This window comes from Myotis lucifugus, unplaced genomic scaffold (assembly GCF_000147115.1).
Source record: "Myotis lucifugus unplaced genomic scaffold, Myoluc2.0 scaffold_17, whole genome shotgun sequence".
NCBI classification, from domain to species: domain Eukaryota; kingdom Metazoa; phylum Chordata; class Mammalia; order Chiroptera; family Vespertilionidae; genus Myotis; species Myotis lucifugus.
The window spans coordinates 92,078-113,047 of NW_005871065.1; the positions used below are offsets into that span (position 1 = coordinate 92,078).

General features: G+C 37.0%; 1 protein-coding gene across 1 annotated transcript in view; it reads right to left on the minus strand.

The window, feature by feature from the left end:
• The window catches only part of EIF3E (eukaryotic translation initiation factor 3 subunit E), a 42,525-nt gene that overhangs the window by 3,588 nt on the left and 17,967 nt on the right, over positions 1 to 20,970 (minus strand). The window contains exons 8-10 of the mRNA XM_006085206.3: positions 9,068 to 9,194; positions 8,173 to 8,274; positions 6,750 to 6,859 (exon numbers count right to left, since the gene is read on the minus strand). Coding sequence (XP_006085268.1) covers positions 6,750 to 6,859; positions 8,173 to 8,274; positions 9,068 to 9,194 — 339 coding nt within the window. The remainder of the gene's footprint in view (positions 1 to 6,749; positions 6,860 to 8,172; positions 8,275 to 9,067; positions 9,195 to 20,970) is intronic.

The following is a 20,970-nucleotide window of genomic DNA, read 5'->3' on the forward strand; positions in this document are numbered from 1 at the left end:
GAAATGAAGAACAGATGAGTGGTTGCAGGGGTTAAAGAAAGGTGGCAGTGGGGGGAAGAGGGGGAGAGTGGGTATGGCTATAAAAGAGCCAGGTAAGGATCCTTGTGGTGACAAAAATGTTCTATATCTGAATGTTTCAATATCAATATGCTAATTGTGATGCTGTTTTGCAAGATTGACAGAAATTGTATAAAGAACACAGGGGATCTCTATTTTTTACAACTGCTTATAAATCTATAATCATCTCAAAATAAAAAGTATAATGAAAAAAGGAGGTTTTCATCAAAATTATTTAGGAGCTATAAAAAATACAGATACTGAGATCTTCCTCCAAAGAACGTTTTCATTTCTAGGCTTTGAGCTCAGTCATCTATTATTTTTCCATCTTTTTTTTCTTAAAATAAAACAACAACTTCCCACTTGATGTAATATGCAGTTAGGACTACAAATCACCAACTTAGAACAATGATTCCCCAAGGTTAATTGTAAAAGAATCACCTGGGAAGCTTTAAACCCAGATTCTCAAGCTCTGATCCCAGAGGTTCTGATTCAGAAGGTCCAGGTTAAGCCAGAAAATCTATTCTTTTTATGTTTAAAAACCTCTGGATTGGAGAACAATACATTAACAATTTTCTTAATGTATTCTTTAAAGGTAAACATTACCTCAATTGATCATTATCTTGGAGTTGGCCCTATTTATAAAAGCTTAACTTATATTCAGCCATATTCTTAAACCATTAAAAACATAAAGAGGCCTACCCCCAGGACTGAGTCCTACTGAGTGGGTGCCCTATCTTCTCTTGAATCTTACAACCTGAGATCTCATTGTTGCTCTAAGAAGAATATTTCTTTTCTCACATGATGCTACACTTTCTGCTCTGCCCCTACTTTCTTAATTCATTATATACTAAAGATATTAAACCACTGATTTTTCACTCCATTACTCTAGAACAGAGATTTTTAATCTTTATCATCTCATGCACATAAACTATTTACTAAAATTCTACGGCACACCAAAAAAATATTTTTTGCCAAACTAAAAAAATAGGTATAATTTTGATTCATTCACACCAGATGGCTATTGTTGTGTTGTTGTCATTTTTTTATTTGAAAAGAAGTCAGTGTCCATGACTAAAAAGTCAAGTATTGTATGTTTTAAAAATTCTTGCAGCCCACCAGTTAAAAATTGCTGCTCTAGCAGGTTGTAACTAGATGCCTAAAAATTGCAACCTGATGCAGTGGGTCTCAATCCTGGATGTGCTTTGAAATAACCATTCTTAAGCTACAACATGGTAGCCCCATTACACATCATAGCACAGCATACTTGGGAAATTTGATCCAGAAAATTTGGGGTAGCTTCAGAGACTCTGTATTTGTAAAATAAAACAAAATAAAACTCTACAGAGATTCTGTGACACAGAATGAAACAATGACTTATGATTTTCATTTTTATCCTCTAGCTCAAGTGACACACTCCTGACAAATTCATCTAAATCTGTTATGTCTAAAAATATCAACTGTTCAACAATGAAAAAATAAAATTTCACAGTGAGGTACAATACAATGAATGTCAGAGACCTAGTAAGCACAGGCTCTGTCATTAACTAAGACTTAACCAGCCTTCAGTTTCCAGCTACAATCAAGAAGGAAGTGTACCCAATCAGTGCTTTGTAGAATTCTGTTTCCAGAACTGTTTCCAAGGTTAAACACAGATGCCTTAGCAGCCAAGAGAGAAGCTGAATAAAGGACAGGCTAAACAGGATGAAGGAGCTCTGATTTGATCTGCTTACACATATACAGTTAACTCATAAACAATACAGGGGTTGGGGGCAACAATCCTCTGCACAAAATTCTGCGTAGACCCAAAATGAGCTAACTAAACTCTTATCAATAACATAAACAGTTGATTAACACGTATTTTGTATGTTATATGCACTATGTACTGTATTCTTACAATAAACTAGAGAAAATGTTAATACTTGTTATTTATTGAAAAAAATCTGCATAGAAGTGAACCCATGCATTGCAAACCTGTGTTGTTCAAGGTGAACTGTACATAAATATATATAAACTGTAAATATATATATATATACTCATAGATATTTAGCATCACATTTGAAAACAAGCCCTACACACACAAAATTTAAAAACCATGGTTCTGTAACTTGAAACCTGAGCCACATTTAAAGTGCTCAAATGCCACATGTGGCTATTGGCTATCATAGTGAACAATGCAAAAATAAAACATTTCCATCAATGTAGAAAGTTCTATTGGGAAGTCCTATTGTCAATGATTTAATAATTGTGTGTTGTTGGATTAGAACTTCCTATGATTTCTTACAGCTCTAAAATTATTCCCTAATATTTGAAGAAAATGCATTAATCTAGCTATTCAACATCATCTAAATTAGTAAAACATTCTACAGGTAGCCAAAAATGTTTAAATAACCCAAGTAAAAAGGAAATAAGAGAGAAAAGATTTCTGGACTTTAGAAAAGAAAAACTACTGAATGAGAGAAGGTATATGCCAATAATAGATCCAATTAAGGGGTTAATATCCCAAATATATAAGAAACTCAAACAACACCAAAACCCCCAAACAATTCAACTAAAAAACAGGCAGAAAACCTAAACAGACATTTCTCCAAAGAGGATATACAGATGGCCAACAGACATATGAAAAGACAATCAATACCACTAATCATCATGGAAATAAAAATTAAAACCACAATGAGATATCACCTCATACCTGTCAGAACAGCTATCATTAATAAATCACTAAGAGGTTAAGAATCAAATGCTAGCAAGGATGTGGAGAAAAAGAAACCCTTGTGCACTATTGGTGGGAATGCAGATTGGTGCAGTCACTGTGGAAAACAGTATAGAGGGCCCTCAAAAAATTAAATAATCATATGACCCAGTAATTTCAACAGTGGGTATTTATCCAAAGAAATCCAAAACATAAAAAAATAGATGCATGCCTATGTTCACTGCAGCATTATTTATAATAGCCAAGATATGGAAGCAGCCAAAGTTTCCAACATATGAATGAATAGAAATGTGGTTATATACAACAGTATAGTACTCAGCCATAAAAAAAAATAAAATAAAATCTTACCATTTACAACAACATGGATGTACCTAGAGGGTCATTATGCTAAGTGAAATAATACAGAGAAAGACAAATATTGTATGATTTCACTAATATGTGGAATAAAAAAAAAAGGAACAAAAATGTAACAAACTCAGATACAAAGACTACTACAAATTGGTAGTTAGTTACAAGATAGCCTGGGGGTTGTGGAATGGGTGAAAAAGGTGAAGAGGTTAAGAAGTACAATTTGACAGTTATAAAATAGTCACAGGAATGTAAAGTACAGCATAGAAAATATAGCCAGTAATCTACACTAATAAAAAGATGCAAATTGACCATACCTTCGTGACACCTACCAGCCAATCAGGAGTGAGTATGCAAATTAACCCAACAAAGATGGCGGGTTAATTTGCACACACAGACGCCGAGTGGCTGGGGGAGGCCGGGGAGGAGTGGGACTCTTGCGTAGACGCCATGGCGATGACACAGGCGTTCCGCACCACCCAGCCATTCTGGGCCTCTGGGAAGGAAGAAAAGCAGCTCTGGCCAGAGCGAAGGTGGTGCCGGCAGCCAGGGGAAGGAAGGCCTATTCTTGCATGAATCTTCATGCATTGGGCCTCTAGTACTATAATAACTACGTATAGTGCCATGCAGGTACTAGATTTGTCAGAGTGATCACTCCATAAAGTATATAAATTTTTAATCACTATGTTGTACACCTAAAACTAATATAATATTGTTTGCCAACTGTAATTAAAAAATAAAGTTAAAAACAAACAAACAAAAATATCCTAGCCAGGCCAGTTTTCTCAGTGGTTAGCGAGTGTCGGCCTGCCAACCAAAGGGTCTCAGGTTTGACTCCCAGTCAAGGGCACAAACCTCATTTGCAGGTTTGATCCCTGCCCCCGTCTGGGGAGAGTGCATCAGGCAACCATTCTGTGTTTCTCTCTCACATGTTTCTCTCTCTCTCTTCCCCCTCCTTCTCCCTTCCTCCCACTCTCTCTAAAAATCAATGGAAAAAATATCCTCTGGTGAGGATTAAAATAAAATAAATACATAAATACATCCTATATAATAAAAAGGTAATATGCAAATTGACCATCACTCCAACAAACAAGATGGCCGCCCCCATGTGGACACAAGATGGCCCGCAGGGGAGGGCAGTTGGGATGAACCAGGCCTGCAGGGGAGGCAGTTGGGGGCAACCAGGCCTGTAGGGGAGGGCAGTTAGGGGTGACCAGGCTGGCAAAGGAGAGAAGTTAGGGGTGACTGGGCCAGCAAAGGAGGGCAGCTGGGGGTGACCAGGCCTGCAGGGGAGGGCAGTTAGGAGTGACCAGGCCTGCAGGGGAGGACAGTTGGGGGCAACCAGGCCTGCAGGGGAGGGCAGTTAGGGACAATTGGGTGGGCAGGGGAGCCGTTAGGCGTCGATCAGACTGGCAGGGGAGTGGTTAGGGGATGATCAGGCTGGCAGGCAGAAGCAGTTAGGGGCAATTAGGCAGGCAGGCGAGCGGTTGGGAGCCAGCAGTCTTGGATTGTGAGAGGGATCCCAGATTGGAGAGGGTGCAGGTTGGAGAGGGTGCAGGTTGGACTGCCCCAACCCCCCCCCCCCGCCTTGCACAAATTTCGTGCACTGGGCCTCTAGTAAAATGATAAAAAATAAAAAACTACACTGAGCCTGGACGGCATGGCTCAGTGGCTGAGCATCAACCTATGAACCAGAAGATCAGGATTCGATTCTCAGTCAAGGCACAGGCCCGTGTTGCAGGTTTGATCCCCAGTGTGGGGCGTGCAGGAGGCAGCCGATCAATGCTTCTCTCTCATCATTGATGTTTCTATCTCTCTCTTTCTCTTTGAAATCAAGAAAAATATATTTTTAGAAAAATTCTTAGGTAATGATAATGCTACGTAAAAGTTTATTGTAGCAGTCCCACTATAGTATCTTATTTGAGCTACACATCTCAAATAAGTAGATAGGACAAATACTTTTATCTATTTTACTGGTAAGGATAGTAAACTGAATCATAAGAAGCAAAATAATGAATACAAGGCCCCAGAGTTAATAAAAAGGACTAAAACTGGAACAAACTTTCTTATTCATGGTACTCTCAAAGCATACACCAAAGTGACAAAGCACTGTCATGGACAAAAATATGAACTCACTAATACCAAGGAAAGAAATGTATTCACTCAACAAATATTTATGAGCATCGACACTGTACAAAGTTAGTATACTGAGTGCTAAAGGTATCAAAAGGAAAATCTGCTTCAAAACAAACACCCAAGTGATCAAATTCTAATTAAATATGGGGAAATTTCAACAAGAAAAATAAAAATATTAGCACCCTTCTTTCACAAGCCTGATTATAAATCTTAAAAAAAAAAAAAAAAGCAATGCTAGCATTCTGGTATCTGTTGTCCAGCAGAGTTCCACATATAGATAAGTGACACCTATCTATTTCACAACCACAACATACTAGGAATGTGCAAGTATTCTTAAGAGAATCAGATTTTTAAAAGTATAGATCTGCCCTAACCGGTTTGGCTCAATGGATAGAGCGTTGGCCTGCGGACCGAAGGGTCCCAGGTTCGATTCCGGTCAAGGGCATGTACCTTGGTTGGGGGCACATCCCCAGTAGGGGGTGTGCAGGAGGCAGCTGATGGATGTTTCTCTGTCATCGATGTTTCTAACTCTCTATCCCTCTCCTTTCCTCTCTGTAAAAAATCAATAAAATATATTTAAAAAAATAAAATAAAAGTATAGATCTGCTAGCTATAGTAAAATACTAAAAAACCTGAAGTCAAAGCTTTAATTCCCATATGAAAAGTCCCATGATCACACTATACTTCTAGCTCTGAATAACCCACTTCAATGACAACCACTAAAATTAGGCAAGCAAGTATGGATGCCTTAGCAAAAACAAAAGTCACTAAAGAAAAACTTTGGTCTACACACAATTCCTAAGAGGCAAACATTAAAGTAGTAAGTTTTAAAATATTATGGAGTATTTACTGTTTGTCCTCATCTGTGGCCAAAGGAATTGGTTATTTTTCAAATTCTAATACATAAAATTAGTTTCTAATAGGTTATGTAAGTTTCACATTCCCCCCCCCCCAATACTTTTCTCACACAATAGAGAACATTTCAACTAAAATTCACCATAATTTTTCCATGTTTCAACATTTTAAGATGTCACTGGAGTTTACTATATAAGAATTCAAATATATAATCAAATAAAACAAACTCAATTAACTGAAATGATTACCAAATGTGGTCTTTCAAGAATATTTCCGATTTACTAAGGGCTAAATCCTTATTTGAACTCCTGCTGAAAACCACTCTAAAACTATATTCTCCTCTTTTCTTCCTATTATAGTAGTCTTTTTAAAAAAGTAACTGATAAATAACATTGTCTTGAAGTTATCATTTTCAAAAATCATGTTGTGTCACACACAGAAGCTAAAGATATTTTTGAGTCTGTTAACCCAGAATTCAAACAAAAGTTACAATTTTTAATCTCTATCAGACTGTTTCCTTTTTCTTCTAAAGCAAAAAAAAATTCAATTAACTAGAATCCTATTAAGTGTACTTTACAATAAATGGAAATTTCTAGAAATTTAAAAGTATAAAATACAAATCAAATCAGGATGTTCTTACTTAATGCTGATACACTGGTGGATGCGACAAAAAGTCTCAAATATGAAGAGACGAGCATTTTCAATAAAATCCTCAAGACAAGCCACCAAGAAGAAGTCATTCACAAGCACCTATGTGTATAAAATGTAAAAGCAAAAAATTAATGGCACTTGACTCATTAACTTCGTTTGCCTTAGTAATTGTTCCAATTCACTAGAATTCTCTCATCTATGATCACAAGTTCTACACAACACTTTCTAGCACACTATATTGAAGCTTCTAATAATATAAGTTAAACAAGTAAATGCTATAAGAAAAAGACGTGAGAACTGCAATGTTTCCTTGTTCCAGTGATGATTTGAACAATATTGTGACAAATTAGCTTTGTACTGTCCATTCTCCTACATAAATGCTCTATAGATAGCATATCTTTCCCAGTTATCTCAAATAGTTATGAATGAAGCAAAGATATGCATATTTCTGTGATAGTAAATAGATTTGTAAATCTACAAAGGAAAAATATTCAAGGGATGGTATCATAATTAAAAGAGACCATTTTAATAGCAACCAAGTGCTCCTCTCTCTTAGCAAGGCCTAGATACTTAATATAAGATACACAGAAATACTTAATAATGCTACATGACATGTTAGTAATATTGATGACTATGTGAACACATATTACACTAGATTCTAATTTAAATTTTGTCCAAAGTTTGAAAATCACCTCAGAAGGTATATTTACATGATAATTTTCTCTTTCTTAGAGGAAGGAATCTTAGTCCTTCAACATATTTGGTCCATCATTGTGCTAATATTCGGGTTCAAAAATGAAATGGACATATAGTAACTTGTGGATTTGGTAAATGCATTTAATAGGTAAATTCTTAGTTTAATTTGTTAAAACTTCAAAACTAACTTAATTAAAAGAAAAACAACATGCCCATAAACCTAACTCTTTCAGTTGCTCTGAAGGTACTTTAGTTTGCACTAACCAAGAGAAGAAACTGTAGTTATAAAAATCACACTTTTAGCTTGATTGATTTATAGCAAATGTTAAATATAATCATGTGAAAATTTCTAAAAATAGGCCCACTTACAAAACAAATTAGTAATCATAGTTGTGATATGCAATTCCAAACAACCTTGCCCATAGATATTAAATATTTCACATATTTACTTATTCAGGATAAGACATGGAATTATGGGTGTATGTGTGAATTTATAATACACTCAATGTTTAACAAGCTGTCCTAACTAAAAGGATACACACATGGCAACAACATTAAAAATGTTTTCATCCCAGCACATTTCTAAAAAATATGCCACTTTAAGATTAATATACATTCCTGATAGAATTACTTTAATAAAACACTGCAAGGTTAATTCTTACAATATATAAAAATTTAAGAATGCTATTAATTTATAAGAAAAAATTCATACTTACAGATTCACATTCCCTCAGCTTTTTCTGAGCCCCATCAAAGTCAAAGTTAACATATAAACATTCAACAAACTCTGTAATTGGGTCTTTATATGTGTAAGACTCCTGTAAAATAAAGTCAAAGGTCAAACTGGGTCTAATTCAACATTGTTTGGTAGATTGTCCCTAGACTATCCCAATCTTCCTATTTTCTCCTCCGTTCCCATTAATTTCTAGCAAATTACCTAGTATTTATCTTCTCAAAGCAATTGCTTGTATCCTGATTCCAGGCCACACCTTAAGCTTTTAATGCCTTCCAGACCAAGTTCTCTAAATTCTCATCCTAGAACCATCCTAAAAGCTTTCAAATTCCTCTGGTCCCAAAAGTATCCCTTAATAAACAGTGATGAACTTACCCAAGTATAATAATTTACACCCTACTGAAGGAAATTGCATTTTTAAATTTAATTTATTCTTATGTCAAGTAAATATTTAGGTTCTTTTCTAACTCACAGTGATTGTTGAGAAACGCACTAAATGAACGAGTAGGGCCGCAGCTTTTACACAACTTGGAAACTACTATTCTAGTCAATGTAAAGGCCATTACTCTGAAATTATGCACAGTGACCTCCCCACAAACAGTTCTAGGCTCCAAATCTTTCACTCTTTGCAATAAGAGCAACACTAATATACAGTGTATATTAAATATCCACCTAGCAGAGAACAGTATCATTCATACCACATCTAACATTATATCTTGAGCTTAAAGATAGTAAATATCCATTTGGGACTCTTGGGCTCTTCTTCATGTATACTTTCCTCCTATTTTTAAAACATCTTTACCTTAAAATGAGTAGTTCTTGGGGAAAAAAAAAAGGCATATTAAAAAAAAGAAATCAATACAGATTTAAGTTTTTACCTGTTGAATCACTTTGACTAGTTCTTTTAGGACCTGCCGGCGTTTTCGAACATCTTTGTTTGTTATGACTGCTGTAGTCAAATAGCGAAGAATATGTGGACACATCGTCTGAATTGCATTAAGATACCTAAGGTAAAAATACAAAGGCTATTTAATATTAATAACTTACCTAGTTTTTCTAGACCTATAATCATATATTAAGTGCTTAAAAGGAAACACTCAAACAGCCCTTTAGATTGTACTGTTTAAGCAATCTAAGATTACAAACACTGAGGAATGAATACTATAAAGGCCACCTCCCCCAAGGAAATGCCAGTTGATATTCCCCAATTTGGAGTGAGACTCACTTAAAAGGTAGATAATCCTATTATCACGGTTGAGTAAAAGTTATTTTGGAAGACCCTATATACGCCACCAGTCTATTCCAAAAGACTAAGCAATGACTTTCAGTTATTCACCTAGTAGAACAAATATGTGAAAAATTTCTATGTGCAAGTCACTCATCATAATCAGAAAAACAGGCATTTATATAAATTAAAATATTCAGAAAATGGAAGACTGGAAACTACAGAAAGAAAGAAACTATTACAGTATTACAGGGCTTTGGTTAAACTGGCAGTACTGGTAATTAGAAAAAAAGGACTAGATGTTAAGACAAATGTCAACTGGTCTTGGTTAAGATTTAGCAAATCCAGCTATTCTGACTATCTGCAACTGAACACCCTCTGTTATACCTAGCATTTCTCCTGCCCAAGTTCTCTTAAATAGCTCCCCAATTTTTATCCAATAAGTACCTCTGAGTGTCCAACACTATGACAAGCTTAGAAATATTTGTCAGTAGCCCTGGCCAGTTTGGCTCGGTGGATAGAGTGTTGGCCTGCGGACTCAAGGGTCCTGGGTTTGATTCCGGCTGGAGGCATGTGCCTGGATTGCGGGCTCGATCCCTGGTGGGGGGTGTGCAGGAGGCAGCCGTTCAATGATTCTCTTTCATCACTGATGTTTGTATCTCTCTCTCCCTCTCCCTCCCTCTGAAATCAATAAAGAAATAAAAAGAAATATTTGTCACTAAAGTCCATTCCTCTTAGCTGAATATTCAAGCCCCAAAGTACCCATCCAGATCCATCTCCCACCAAACCATCATTCACTGCTTCCTGCTTTCCTTACTTACACCTCCCTCCACATGGATTGCTCTCACAAATACAAAACTCTGAAACTTAAATTCTAGCCATCCGTTAAGGTCAAGCTCAGATGCCTGATCTTCCAAGTTTCCCTGTAATATTAGTAAATCTTTATATATTGTATTGTAGATTCCCCATGTTATTTGAACTCTTTTTAAAAAAATATATATTTTATTGATTTTTTTTATAGAGAGGAAGGGAGAAGGATAGAGAGCTAGAAACATCGATGAGAGAGAAACATCGATCAGCTACCTCCTGCACACCCCCTACTGGGGATGTGCCTACAACCAAGATACATGCCCTTGACTGGAATCGAACCTGGGACCCTTCAGTCCGAAGGCCGATGCTCTATCCACTGAGCCAAACTGGTCAGGGCTGTTTGAACTCTTTAGAGGACCCTAGAATCTGACAATATCTCAAAATAATATCTAGTTCTACTCCCCCTTATATTCCCTCCAAACAAGACAGGGTATAAAAAGAATCAACACTTAAGAATAAAACAATTTCTAGGAAAAGATAACTAAACAAATCAGCTAAAAGTTTTATTATCTGAAAAATTAAGGCTGAGATTCAGGCAAAAAATTTTAAATTACACTATTGGTTCAGAACAATTGTATGTCTCTATACTATTGCCAGACATCTCATGTACAAGTTCAGGAAAGCATGATTGCTGCTCTTAGTATCAGTTTTGAAGTAGGTAATTTTAGTAGGCACTTAGGGAACTCATTCATATATTTATTCATATAGTATTACAAAAACTGTAAGTTCATTGTATATGACATTAAAAATTTATTTTTACTTTTCCTAATTTTAATATTATTGTACCACAAAGATCTTCATTTTTTTTTTTTTTGAGGATGATTTCCTTGGGAAATCATCTCTCTCTTTCTGTGAGTATATAGCAGAGGTTAGCAAAATGCATATACTACTAGTAAAGTGCCAGATAATGAAGACTTTAGGGTTTGCAGACCAAGAGAGCAAATTTGAGGACATTATGCAGGCACTTATATAAAAAGAAAAGAAATTAAATCTCCAACGTATTTTATTGAAAAATTAAAAATATAATAGTTTAGTAGCAAATTTTTAAATATAGGTCTACTAATGAGAAGAATTAAATTTCTTTATTGAGGATAACTTCATTTAATTGGGTTCAAAAGTTAGAGACTCCTATCATGAAAATTTATTGCAACTGTTGATCTGTTAATGATCTGTATGAGATTATACATATTTAATACTTAAAAATGTTTTTCAAGAACATCAGTACCACCAAATATGGCTATCAATGAACAAACATATGCTTTTAATTTAGCATATTCGTAACTTGGCAAAAATTTGCGCAATTCTGCTAAATTGTTCTTTTGATATTGCCTTTTAATATATCACTATATTGCAAATGAATCACTTCCAATTTAACTGCACAGTTTAATGAATTTTAAATATGGAAACTTCCTTTTGTAATTAAAATGAGGTCTAAAACTTTCTGGAATTGTTTTTTGGGCTCAAAAAACATATCTGCTGAAATTTTGTGTGGGAATATTTCTTTAAAAATTTTTTAAAATGTATTTTTATTGATTTCAGATAGGAAGGGAGAGGGAGAGGGAGAGGGAGATAGAAACATCAATGATGAGAACCATTGATTGGCTGCCTCCTGCATGTCCCCCACTAAGGTTGAGCCCACAACCCAGGCATGTCCCCTTGACTGGAATTGAACCTGGGACCTTTCAGTCTGTAGGCCAATGCTTTATCCACTAAGCCAAACCAGTTAGGGCTCATGTTCTTTTAACCTTTGAAAGAATGAAAAATATATAAAGTGGCTAGACACTTGTTAATTGTCATCAAAATGACTATCCTCTATAATAAAAGCCTAATATGCTAAGTGTCCAGTTGTCTATTCAACCAATCAAAGCATAATATTCTAATGATATGCTAAGGTTGCTCAATTGCTCACTATGACGTGCACTGACTACCAGGAAGCAGACATTCAGACAGGTAGATTAGCTTGCTGCTGGGGTCTGGGCCAATAGGGACTGAGTGAGATGGGCTGGCCATGCCCTGGAGCCCTCCCCCACATGGTCCCTCCCTGGCTGGCCAACCTCCTGTGTCCCTTCCTGGTCCTAATCGGGCACCGGTGGGGTCCCTTGGCGAGCTGTTTTTGGCCCTATCCTGCAGGCCAGGTCAAGGGACCCCACTGGTGCATGAATTTGTGCACTGGGCCTCTAGTTACAGTATAAGTACTATTTCACTTTGTAATTTTAGGTTGAATTTTAATAAACATTATCTAGGCTATAACAAAAATTAATTTATAGAGCCATTCAGGGCATGATAATAGTGGTTGAGTGCTATTTTTCTTGTTCAGAAAATTTCCAATCTCACCTCAAGCTCAAAAATGTCACAATTAAAGTATGTCATTATGAAGCCATCCAATTGCTGTATAGTAGGGGAAAAAAATCAAGATATTCTATTTGTATTTCTATTTTTTTAAACATTATTTTATTTCTTTTTTAAATACATATTTTATTGATTTTTTTACAGAGAGGAAGGGAGAGGGATAGAGAGTTAGAAACATCGATGAGAGAGAAACATCGATCAGCTGCCTCCTGCATACCCCCTACTGGGGATGTGCCCGCAACCAAGGTACATGCCCTTGACCGGAATCGAACCTGGGACCCTTCAGTCCTCAGGCCGATGCTCTATCCACTGAGCCAAACCAGTTAGGGCTCTATTTGTATTTCTGACAGAAATTAATGGATTGGTAACAGTTAACTCCACAAGAGTAAATAAGCTCACTGTGGTTCAATAAAACACAGATTCAAGTATTTTCCACAAAGTACATTGTGATAAGTAATGCAATCAATAATGATAAGCTCTGAATACCTCACAAGCTTTGTAAATTTGATCAACTAAGCCTTTTTCTTCTTCATACATATTTACCACCAAAAGTTTTAGCACAACTTAGCCAATTCCATTTCAGGCTGTATTAAATTAGTATTTTTCTTAACTTTAAAAATATTTCACCTGTAGTTTTCCACACAAGACTATCATAGAGACATGTTCTTCAGTCACTCCACCAGATTCCTCAAATTAACAACTAAGCCATATTGGTAACATCCACCGACTCATCAAGAGCCAAGGAAAACCACTAAAAATCATATGCATTGTTTTTTAATTGATTATTGATGTTGCTCCCAATATTTTCAACCCTGAAACTGTTCTCATCAAATTTTTAACTTGTTGATTTTTTCTAGACATATTTCTTTGGCTGCTGCAATTGAACATGAAACAGAATCACTATTAGAAAATGGCTTTCTTTACTTGACTAACAAAAGAGCCACTGAGAAATTTACTTTGGTTAAAGCCTCATTTTCATTAATTTTTATGAGGAAATTTTGCTGATAAGATATTATTTTAAATTTCCCAACTTTTCTGACAGTTGCTTTGCTGTCAGTGGGAATATTATAATGAGTGCTTACAGTCCGGTAATGTGGATGTATACTGTATCCTTTCAGCATACCTACAGTGTAAATTCAATGCTTTGCTTTCTAATTTGAGACAAAATAATTTCTACCCCACTGTGCCTTAAAAGCACATTTCTTGCTTTGACAGGATGAGTATGCACTAGTAATAAAACAAAACGTAGCAGTGTGGTGATAAACAGCACTTGAAACACTGTCTAGGTATGTGGCAACTCTGGGATTTACAGTGCACAGAGCAGTAACTGTGAGGCAAGGAGAGTGTAACAATATACATCTCTGTCACAACTCAACTCTGCCATACCCTTCAAAAGCTGCCAAAGACAACACAGCAAGAACCCCCTTATCCATGATTTTGGTTTGCGCAGTTTCAGTTACCTGTAGTCAATCATAATCCAAAAATATTAAATGAAAAATTCCAGAAATAATTCCTAAGTTTTAAATTGCAAGTTCTTCTAAGTATTGTTATAAAATCTCAAGCTGTTATGCTCCATCCTGCCCACAAAGTGCATCATTTCTTGGTCTAACATATTCACACTGTATACAGGGTTGTTCATATGGAAAATACAGTAATTAATAAGAATCAACTCTGTGTTTCATGTACTCACAACTGTAAACCTACTTTTGCCCATGCCTGGGTGTATACAGTACTTGTCTACACATTAGACAATTAGTAGCCATCTCAGATCCAGTTGTAGTATTGCAGTGCTTGCCTTCAGGTAACCCTTATTTTACTTAACAATGGTCCTAAAACCATTCACATAGCTTTTATTACATATACTAGAGGCCCAGTGCATGAAATTTGTGCTCTGGGGGTGGGGGTTCCTCAGCCCAGCCTGCCCCCTCTCACAGTCTGGGAGCCCTCAGTGGATGTCCTATTGATGGCAGCAGAGGCTCGGAGCAGGCACCCCATGTGTGTGTGTGAGAGAGTGTGTGTGTCCCCGCTGGGGGCCTGCCCCCAGCCACGTCGGAGGCTCGGAGAAGGCACTGTGTGTGTGTGTGTGTGTGTGTGTGTGTGTGTGTCCACTGGGGGCCTGCCCCCAGCCACACCGCGGAGGCTTGGAGCAGGCGCCCCTCTGTGTTGATCTCTCAGGCTCCTGGCCGTGCCTGTGTATTGTTCTCTCCCTTGAGCGGCAGCCGGGGCGGGAAGCTCGGCTTCCTCCATCGCCGGGGGCAACCCAAGCCTCCAGCTCCGTGGCTGCTTGGCTTCTCCGCTGCAGCCTCAGCGGAGAAGCCAAGCCTCTTCAGTCTTCAGTCTTCACTCAGGCCGGAGCCTTCTTCAGTCTTTGCTCCATGCCTGTGTATGCAAATTAACCACCATCTTTGTTGGGTTAATTTGCATACTCATCTGATTGGCTGGTGGGCATAGTGGAGTGACACAAATTTGCATGTTTCTCTTTTATTAGTGTAGACTAGAGGCCCAGGGCACAAAATTCATGCACAGGTGTGTGTGTGTGTGTGTGTGTGTCCCTCAGCCAAGCCTGCATCCTCTCCAATCTGAGACCCCTCTCACAACCCAGGACTGGTGGCCCCCAAATGCTCACCTGCCTGCGTGATTGCCCCTAACCACTCCCCTGCCAGCCTGATTGCTCCTAACTGCCCTCCCCTGCCAGCCTGGTCGCCCCTAACTGCCCTCCCCTGCAGGCCTGGTTGCCCCCAAATGCTCTCACCTGCAGGCCTGGTCTGCCCAATTGCCCTCCCCGGCTGGCCTGATTGCCCACAACTGCCCTTCCCTGCAGGCCTGATCACCCACAACTGCCCTCCCCTGCAGGCCATCTTTGACCACATGGGGGCAGACATCTTGTGTGCTGGACTGATGGTCAATTTGCATACTGGTTGTGACCAATTAGCATATCAGGGCTAGCTAGCATATCAATCTCAGTATTATGTTGGAGTGATGGTCAATTTGCATACTGGTTGTGACTAATTAGCATATCCCTCTCTAGAGGCCCGGTGCACAAAATTCGTGCACGGGGGGTGTGGGGTGTGTCCCTCAGCCCAGCCTGCACCCTCTCCAATCTGGGATCCCTCTTACAATCAAGGACTACTGGCTCCCAACTGCTCGCCTGCCTGCCTGCCTGATTGACCATAACTACTCCCCTGCCAGCCTGATCGACGCCTAACTGCCCTCTCCTGCTGGCCTGGTCACCCCTAACTGCCCTCCCCTGTCGGCCATCTTGTGTCCACATGGGAGTGGCCATCTTGTGTGTTGGAGTGATAGTCAATTTGCATATTACTCTTTTATTAGATAAGATTGTTATAATTTTTCTATTTTATTATTATTGTCATTAATCTCTTACCTAAATTTATAAATTAAACTTCATCATAGGTATGTATGTACAGGAAACATTATAAAGGGTTCAAATATTTAGTTTCAGGTATTCACTTGGGGGTCTTGAAAACATATCCCCCATGGATGGGGGGCGGGACTAGCGTATGTAGTCAATAATAATGAGTGTGGCTATATTCAAATAAAAATTTATAAACACTAAAACTTTAATTTCGCCCAGTCAGTGAGGCTCAGTGGTTGAGTGTCAACCTATGAACCAGGATGTCAGGGTTCCATTGCCAGGCAGGGCATATGCCTGGATTTCAGGCTTAATCCCCAGCATGGGAAGTGCTGGAGGCAGCCAATCAATGATTCTCCCTCATCATTGATATTTCTATCTCCCTCTCCCTCTTCTTCCTCTCTGAAATCAATAAAAATGTTTAAAAATACTTTAATTTCATGTAATTTGCACGCCGCACAACATTTTTTTCATTTTCCCCAACAATTTAAAATGTAAAAGCCGTTCTTGTATTATAAGCCATAAAAGGCAGTAGGCCAGATGTATTAGTCCATGGTCCATAGTTTGCAGACCCCTGGCACACAGCATTAACAAAGATGGCAGAACTCCCTACCTTCCATGGCCCATGCACAAGTGCATGTACTAGTATGTATATAGATGAGTACATAAAGGAGGGGAGTGGGGATTAAGGGTGATTCTTGTGAAGTTATCTTAGTTCACATTCTGGTACGATCAATAATTATATATTTAGTTAAAATACAAGCAAAACCACATAGGTGGTTAATAGCCTACACAAGACCATTGTGCTCTTTTGCTCTATTTCGCTTTATCATCTCCTTTCTTCACTGTCACTTGAAATTTACAGACCAGATCAATTTCATCTTCACTGGACTCTTCTAACTTCTCCAGGTCTCACTGACAGATGTTAAACCTACTATTTGTTTAGTATGTACAATTATCTGTACCTAGTTAAATGTTCTTACACTATTTATTGTGTTGTTTGGGTTATAAACCATGTAAGAACTATACTGATCCTATATTTGAAATCTAATTTTATTATTTTTTCTTTTAAATAAGAGCCTCTGCATTTATTGCATTCTGAAGTTATATTACGATAGGTCAGTAAAATTATTTTAGTTTATATTTTCTCTAGCACAATCCTGCTCCAATTGTGCAATTTTATAGAAGTTTCTCTACAGCTTTCTAATAGCAAGCCAGAATATTTAGTAATCAAAGGATAAGACAAAATATGCCCCCAAATAAAAAAATATAAGTATCTATTATGTGCAGGATGTTAAAAGAAGAATAAAAATTCTGTCCTTGAATATACTTATAATCTCGTTGGGGAGATAAGGCAATTGTTAAGATTTTCATTTAAAGGCATTATGTAATTAAATACCAAATATGTGGTAGACACAATATAATGGACTTCATGAATAAAGTCATTTTCTTAAAAAACAGGCAGACTTTGGATAGGTACAAAGAAGAAAAAGGCATTTCCAGAAAGACAAGCTAAAAGAAAAGGGGGAGAATACTTAGAACTTTAGAGGATAAATTTTTAGATGGGGATCTTAGTGGTCACCCTAAGCTATAGCAAGATACCAGCATCAAAAAGATCAGGAACAATTAGAAAATACAGGAGGGAAAAGGCAGAAAGGTTAGTCAAGGATAAATTCGGGACACTATCTAATAAAACTTGAAATTTTATTTAGAAAACAAACACTCTTGTGCTAACTGAACTTTAAATCTTTTTTTCTTTTAAAATTGGAGAGTAACTAGGGCATTGTATTACAAATGCTTTTTTTTCCCTAATAACACCTACATTTTGTGGCCAAGCCTCATCTCTAATAGCCTATGAACACTGCTCTATCTTACACCTGATACCTTATCTTATGTATTATATTACATTTATTTATTTTTTTAAAATATATTTTATTGATTTTTTACAGAGAGGAAGGGAGAGAGACAGAGAGTTAGAAACATCGATGAGAGAGAAACATCGATCAGCTGCCTCCTGCACATCTCCTACTGGGGATGTGCCCGCAACTCAGGTACATGCCCTTGACCGGAATCGAACCTGGAACCCTTCAGTCCGCAGGCCGACGCTCTATCCACTGAGCCAAACCGGTTTCGGCTTATATTACATTTAAAAGTTCAACATTTTTCAAATGTGTTAATCATCTCCATTTTAGATTTAGAATAATTATGACAGAAATGGTAATATATATGATGTAAGAGACTTTAACCTGCAGGTGCATCTAAACTTTCACTTCAAGGACAAAAGTATAATTTATCTCCAAAGTATTTTTTTTATTTTTAAAAAAGCCTGAAATCATAATCTATATAAGTTATTAATTTAACACTACTCTATGAATCACATTAAATTGTATTAGTAGAAGACTATGATACTTTTTCCATTAATTTCTATTATCTATCAGAGACTATTGAAAAACACATACACAGGTCAATTACAAGCTACGTAATTATTCTACTTAAAGAATACGCAATCCAGGAAAATGGATAAAGCAATTATCTATCAAGCCAACTGGGTATATTTTCATATGAAAAAAAGTCTAAATCACGCAAAATCAAAATAAGCCATGAAGACATTAATGAGAAAGAAAATATAATGATAACCTGACCCTATAGCAAGTGGAAACAGTAAGCACAATATTTTGGGGGAAACTGAAAGCTGTCATACTACTGAGTAGTTTTCTTTTCCATATTTTTCTAACAGGCTGTATTTGTTATAAAAAAATAGGTACAAGGGTTCTTTTTTTTTGGCAGATGAAAATGCTCAACAACTGATTTATGGTGATTGCTGCACCATTTGATAAAGTGACTAAAATCAGTGAATTATAAACAAACAAAATCTTCTGGTAACCTTAGCACAAATAAAGATAGTGCCATCATACTATACTAGTAGTCATGGTTATTTTTTACCACTACACTTCTGCAGTTTAAAAAAAAGGATTTCAATTATGTCCTTGATTAGGCAGTAAAAACTATTAATTTTTAACAACTCCAACTTTGCATGCTTATCTTTTTAATATTCTGTATGACTAAATGGGAAGTATGTATAAAGCTTTGTACTTTGGTGTCATGGTTCTTAAGTTGAAAAGTACTTGCTACTTAGGTTTGAGCATTTGGAAGAATCTTTCTAGAAAATAAAGTGAGCCTATCCTTCAAATAAAACAAATGATAAAATCCAAGCTTTCAAAAAATAGAATTTTGGAAAAGTTGCGTGTGTCACCAAGAGGTTGACTATTTCCAATACCTGAAGCCTTTCTAATAGAGTTAGTAGTGATATTAATGAACGTGATTTTTCAGTATTATGTAATGTCAACATGTGAGATATTTGGAATATCTATTATCTCAGTGAACCAGTATTTCCCAAACAACCAATGTATAATGTTATAAATCATGCACGGGTAAAAGACCCATTTGAAGTGCAAGGCCAATCAATATATTTTAAAATCCAAAAATTGAATATGGTTTCAGGTACCACATTACAGTAACCTTTACAAAACTACTACCTGTAGAGTTTTGGTATATTGTCAGAAACAATATTCACAATTATCTGAAAAAGGCTATTTAAAAACACCTCTTTCCCCAATACATTTGTGTGAGGCTAAGTTTTCTACCTATCCTTCCCAACAAATTGAGTGAAAACCAGGTGTGAAATTTAACACTGGAATAGAGGCAAAAATATTGCCACTATAATTTATAAAGCTTAGCTCTAACAATTCTAGAATATGATTTCAATTTTAAAAATCAAGATTTTAAGAAGGCTACAGATAAAGAGGCGATTAACTAAGCGCAACAACTAAAATACTAAAGAATCCAAAAAACTATTGCTTGATAAAAACATATATTTAGTATGAAAGGATAGATAACACAAAATTATCCTCAAATATCTTAAATATTTTCTTAAAACAGACTTATTTTCAGTTGTTCCAACCAAATAAGAAATAATGGGCATGCCCGGCCAGTATGGTTCAGTGTTTGAGCATCGACCCATGAACCAGGAGGTCACAGTTCGATTCCCGGTTAGGGCACGTACCCGGGTTGTGGGCTCAATCCCCAGTAGGGGGTGTGCAGAGGGCAGCTGATGGATGATTCTCTCTCACCACTGATGTTTTATCTCTCTTTCCCTCTCTCTTCCTCTCTTTGAAATCAATAAAACCATATTTTTTAAAAAAAGGAAATAATGGGCAGAAAATTCAGAGGCACTGATTTCAAATGTAGGAATAAATTTTTTTTAAAATTTCTACCTAAAAGTAAAACAATAAAATTTCTTACCACCAAAAGCTGGATGATCAACCAAAGATAATATAGAAGAGATTCTCCTGGAATGTATATATTCCTTCCAAATAATATGGCCTAGAGCAGTGGTTCTCAAGCTTCTGGCCCTTTAAATACAGTTCCTCATGTTGTGACCCAACCATAAAATTATTTTCGTTGCTACTTCATAACTGTAATGTTGCTACTGTTATGAATTGTAATGTAAATATCTGCTATGCAGGATGGTCTTAGGCAACCCCTGTGAAAGGGTCGTTCGACCGCCAAAGGGGTCGCGACCCACAGGTTGAGAACCGCTGGCCTAGAGCCTTAATGTTAATGCTTTAATGTATAGATGGATTACCTGGGATCTTGTTTAAAATACATTTAGTTTCTCTAGGGCAGGGGTGGGGAACCTTTTTTCTGCCACAAAGGCCATGTGGATATTTATAATATTCTTATTCCATATAAAATTATCAATGCAAAAATTAGCCTGCTATATTTGGTCAAACATTCAAATAACTCACCATAATGCTTTGGCAGGACCACACCAACGGCCAGCAGGTCAGACATTCCCCAACCTTATTCTAGGGTAAGGCCCAAGATTCTGCATGATACTTATGATGTTGGTTCAGGGACCAAACATAAATAGCACTTTAGAGAGCTTAGAGTATACTTTTTATCAA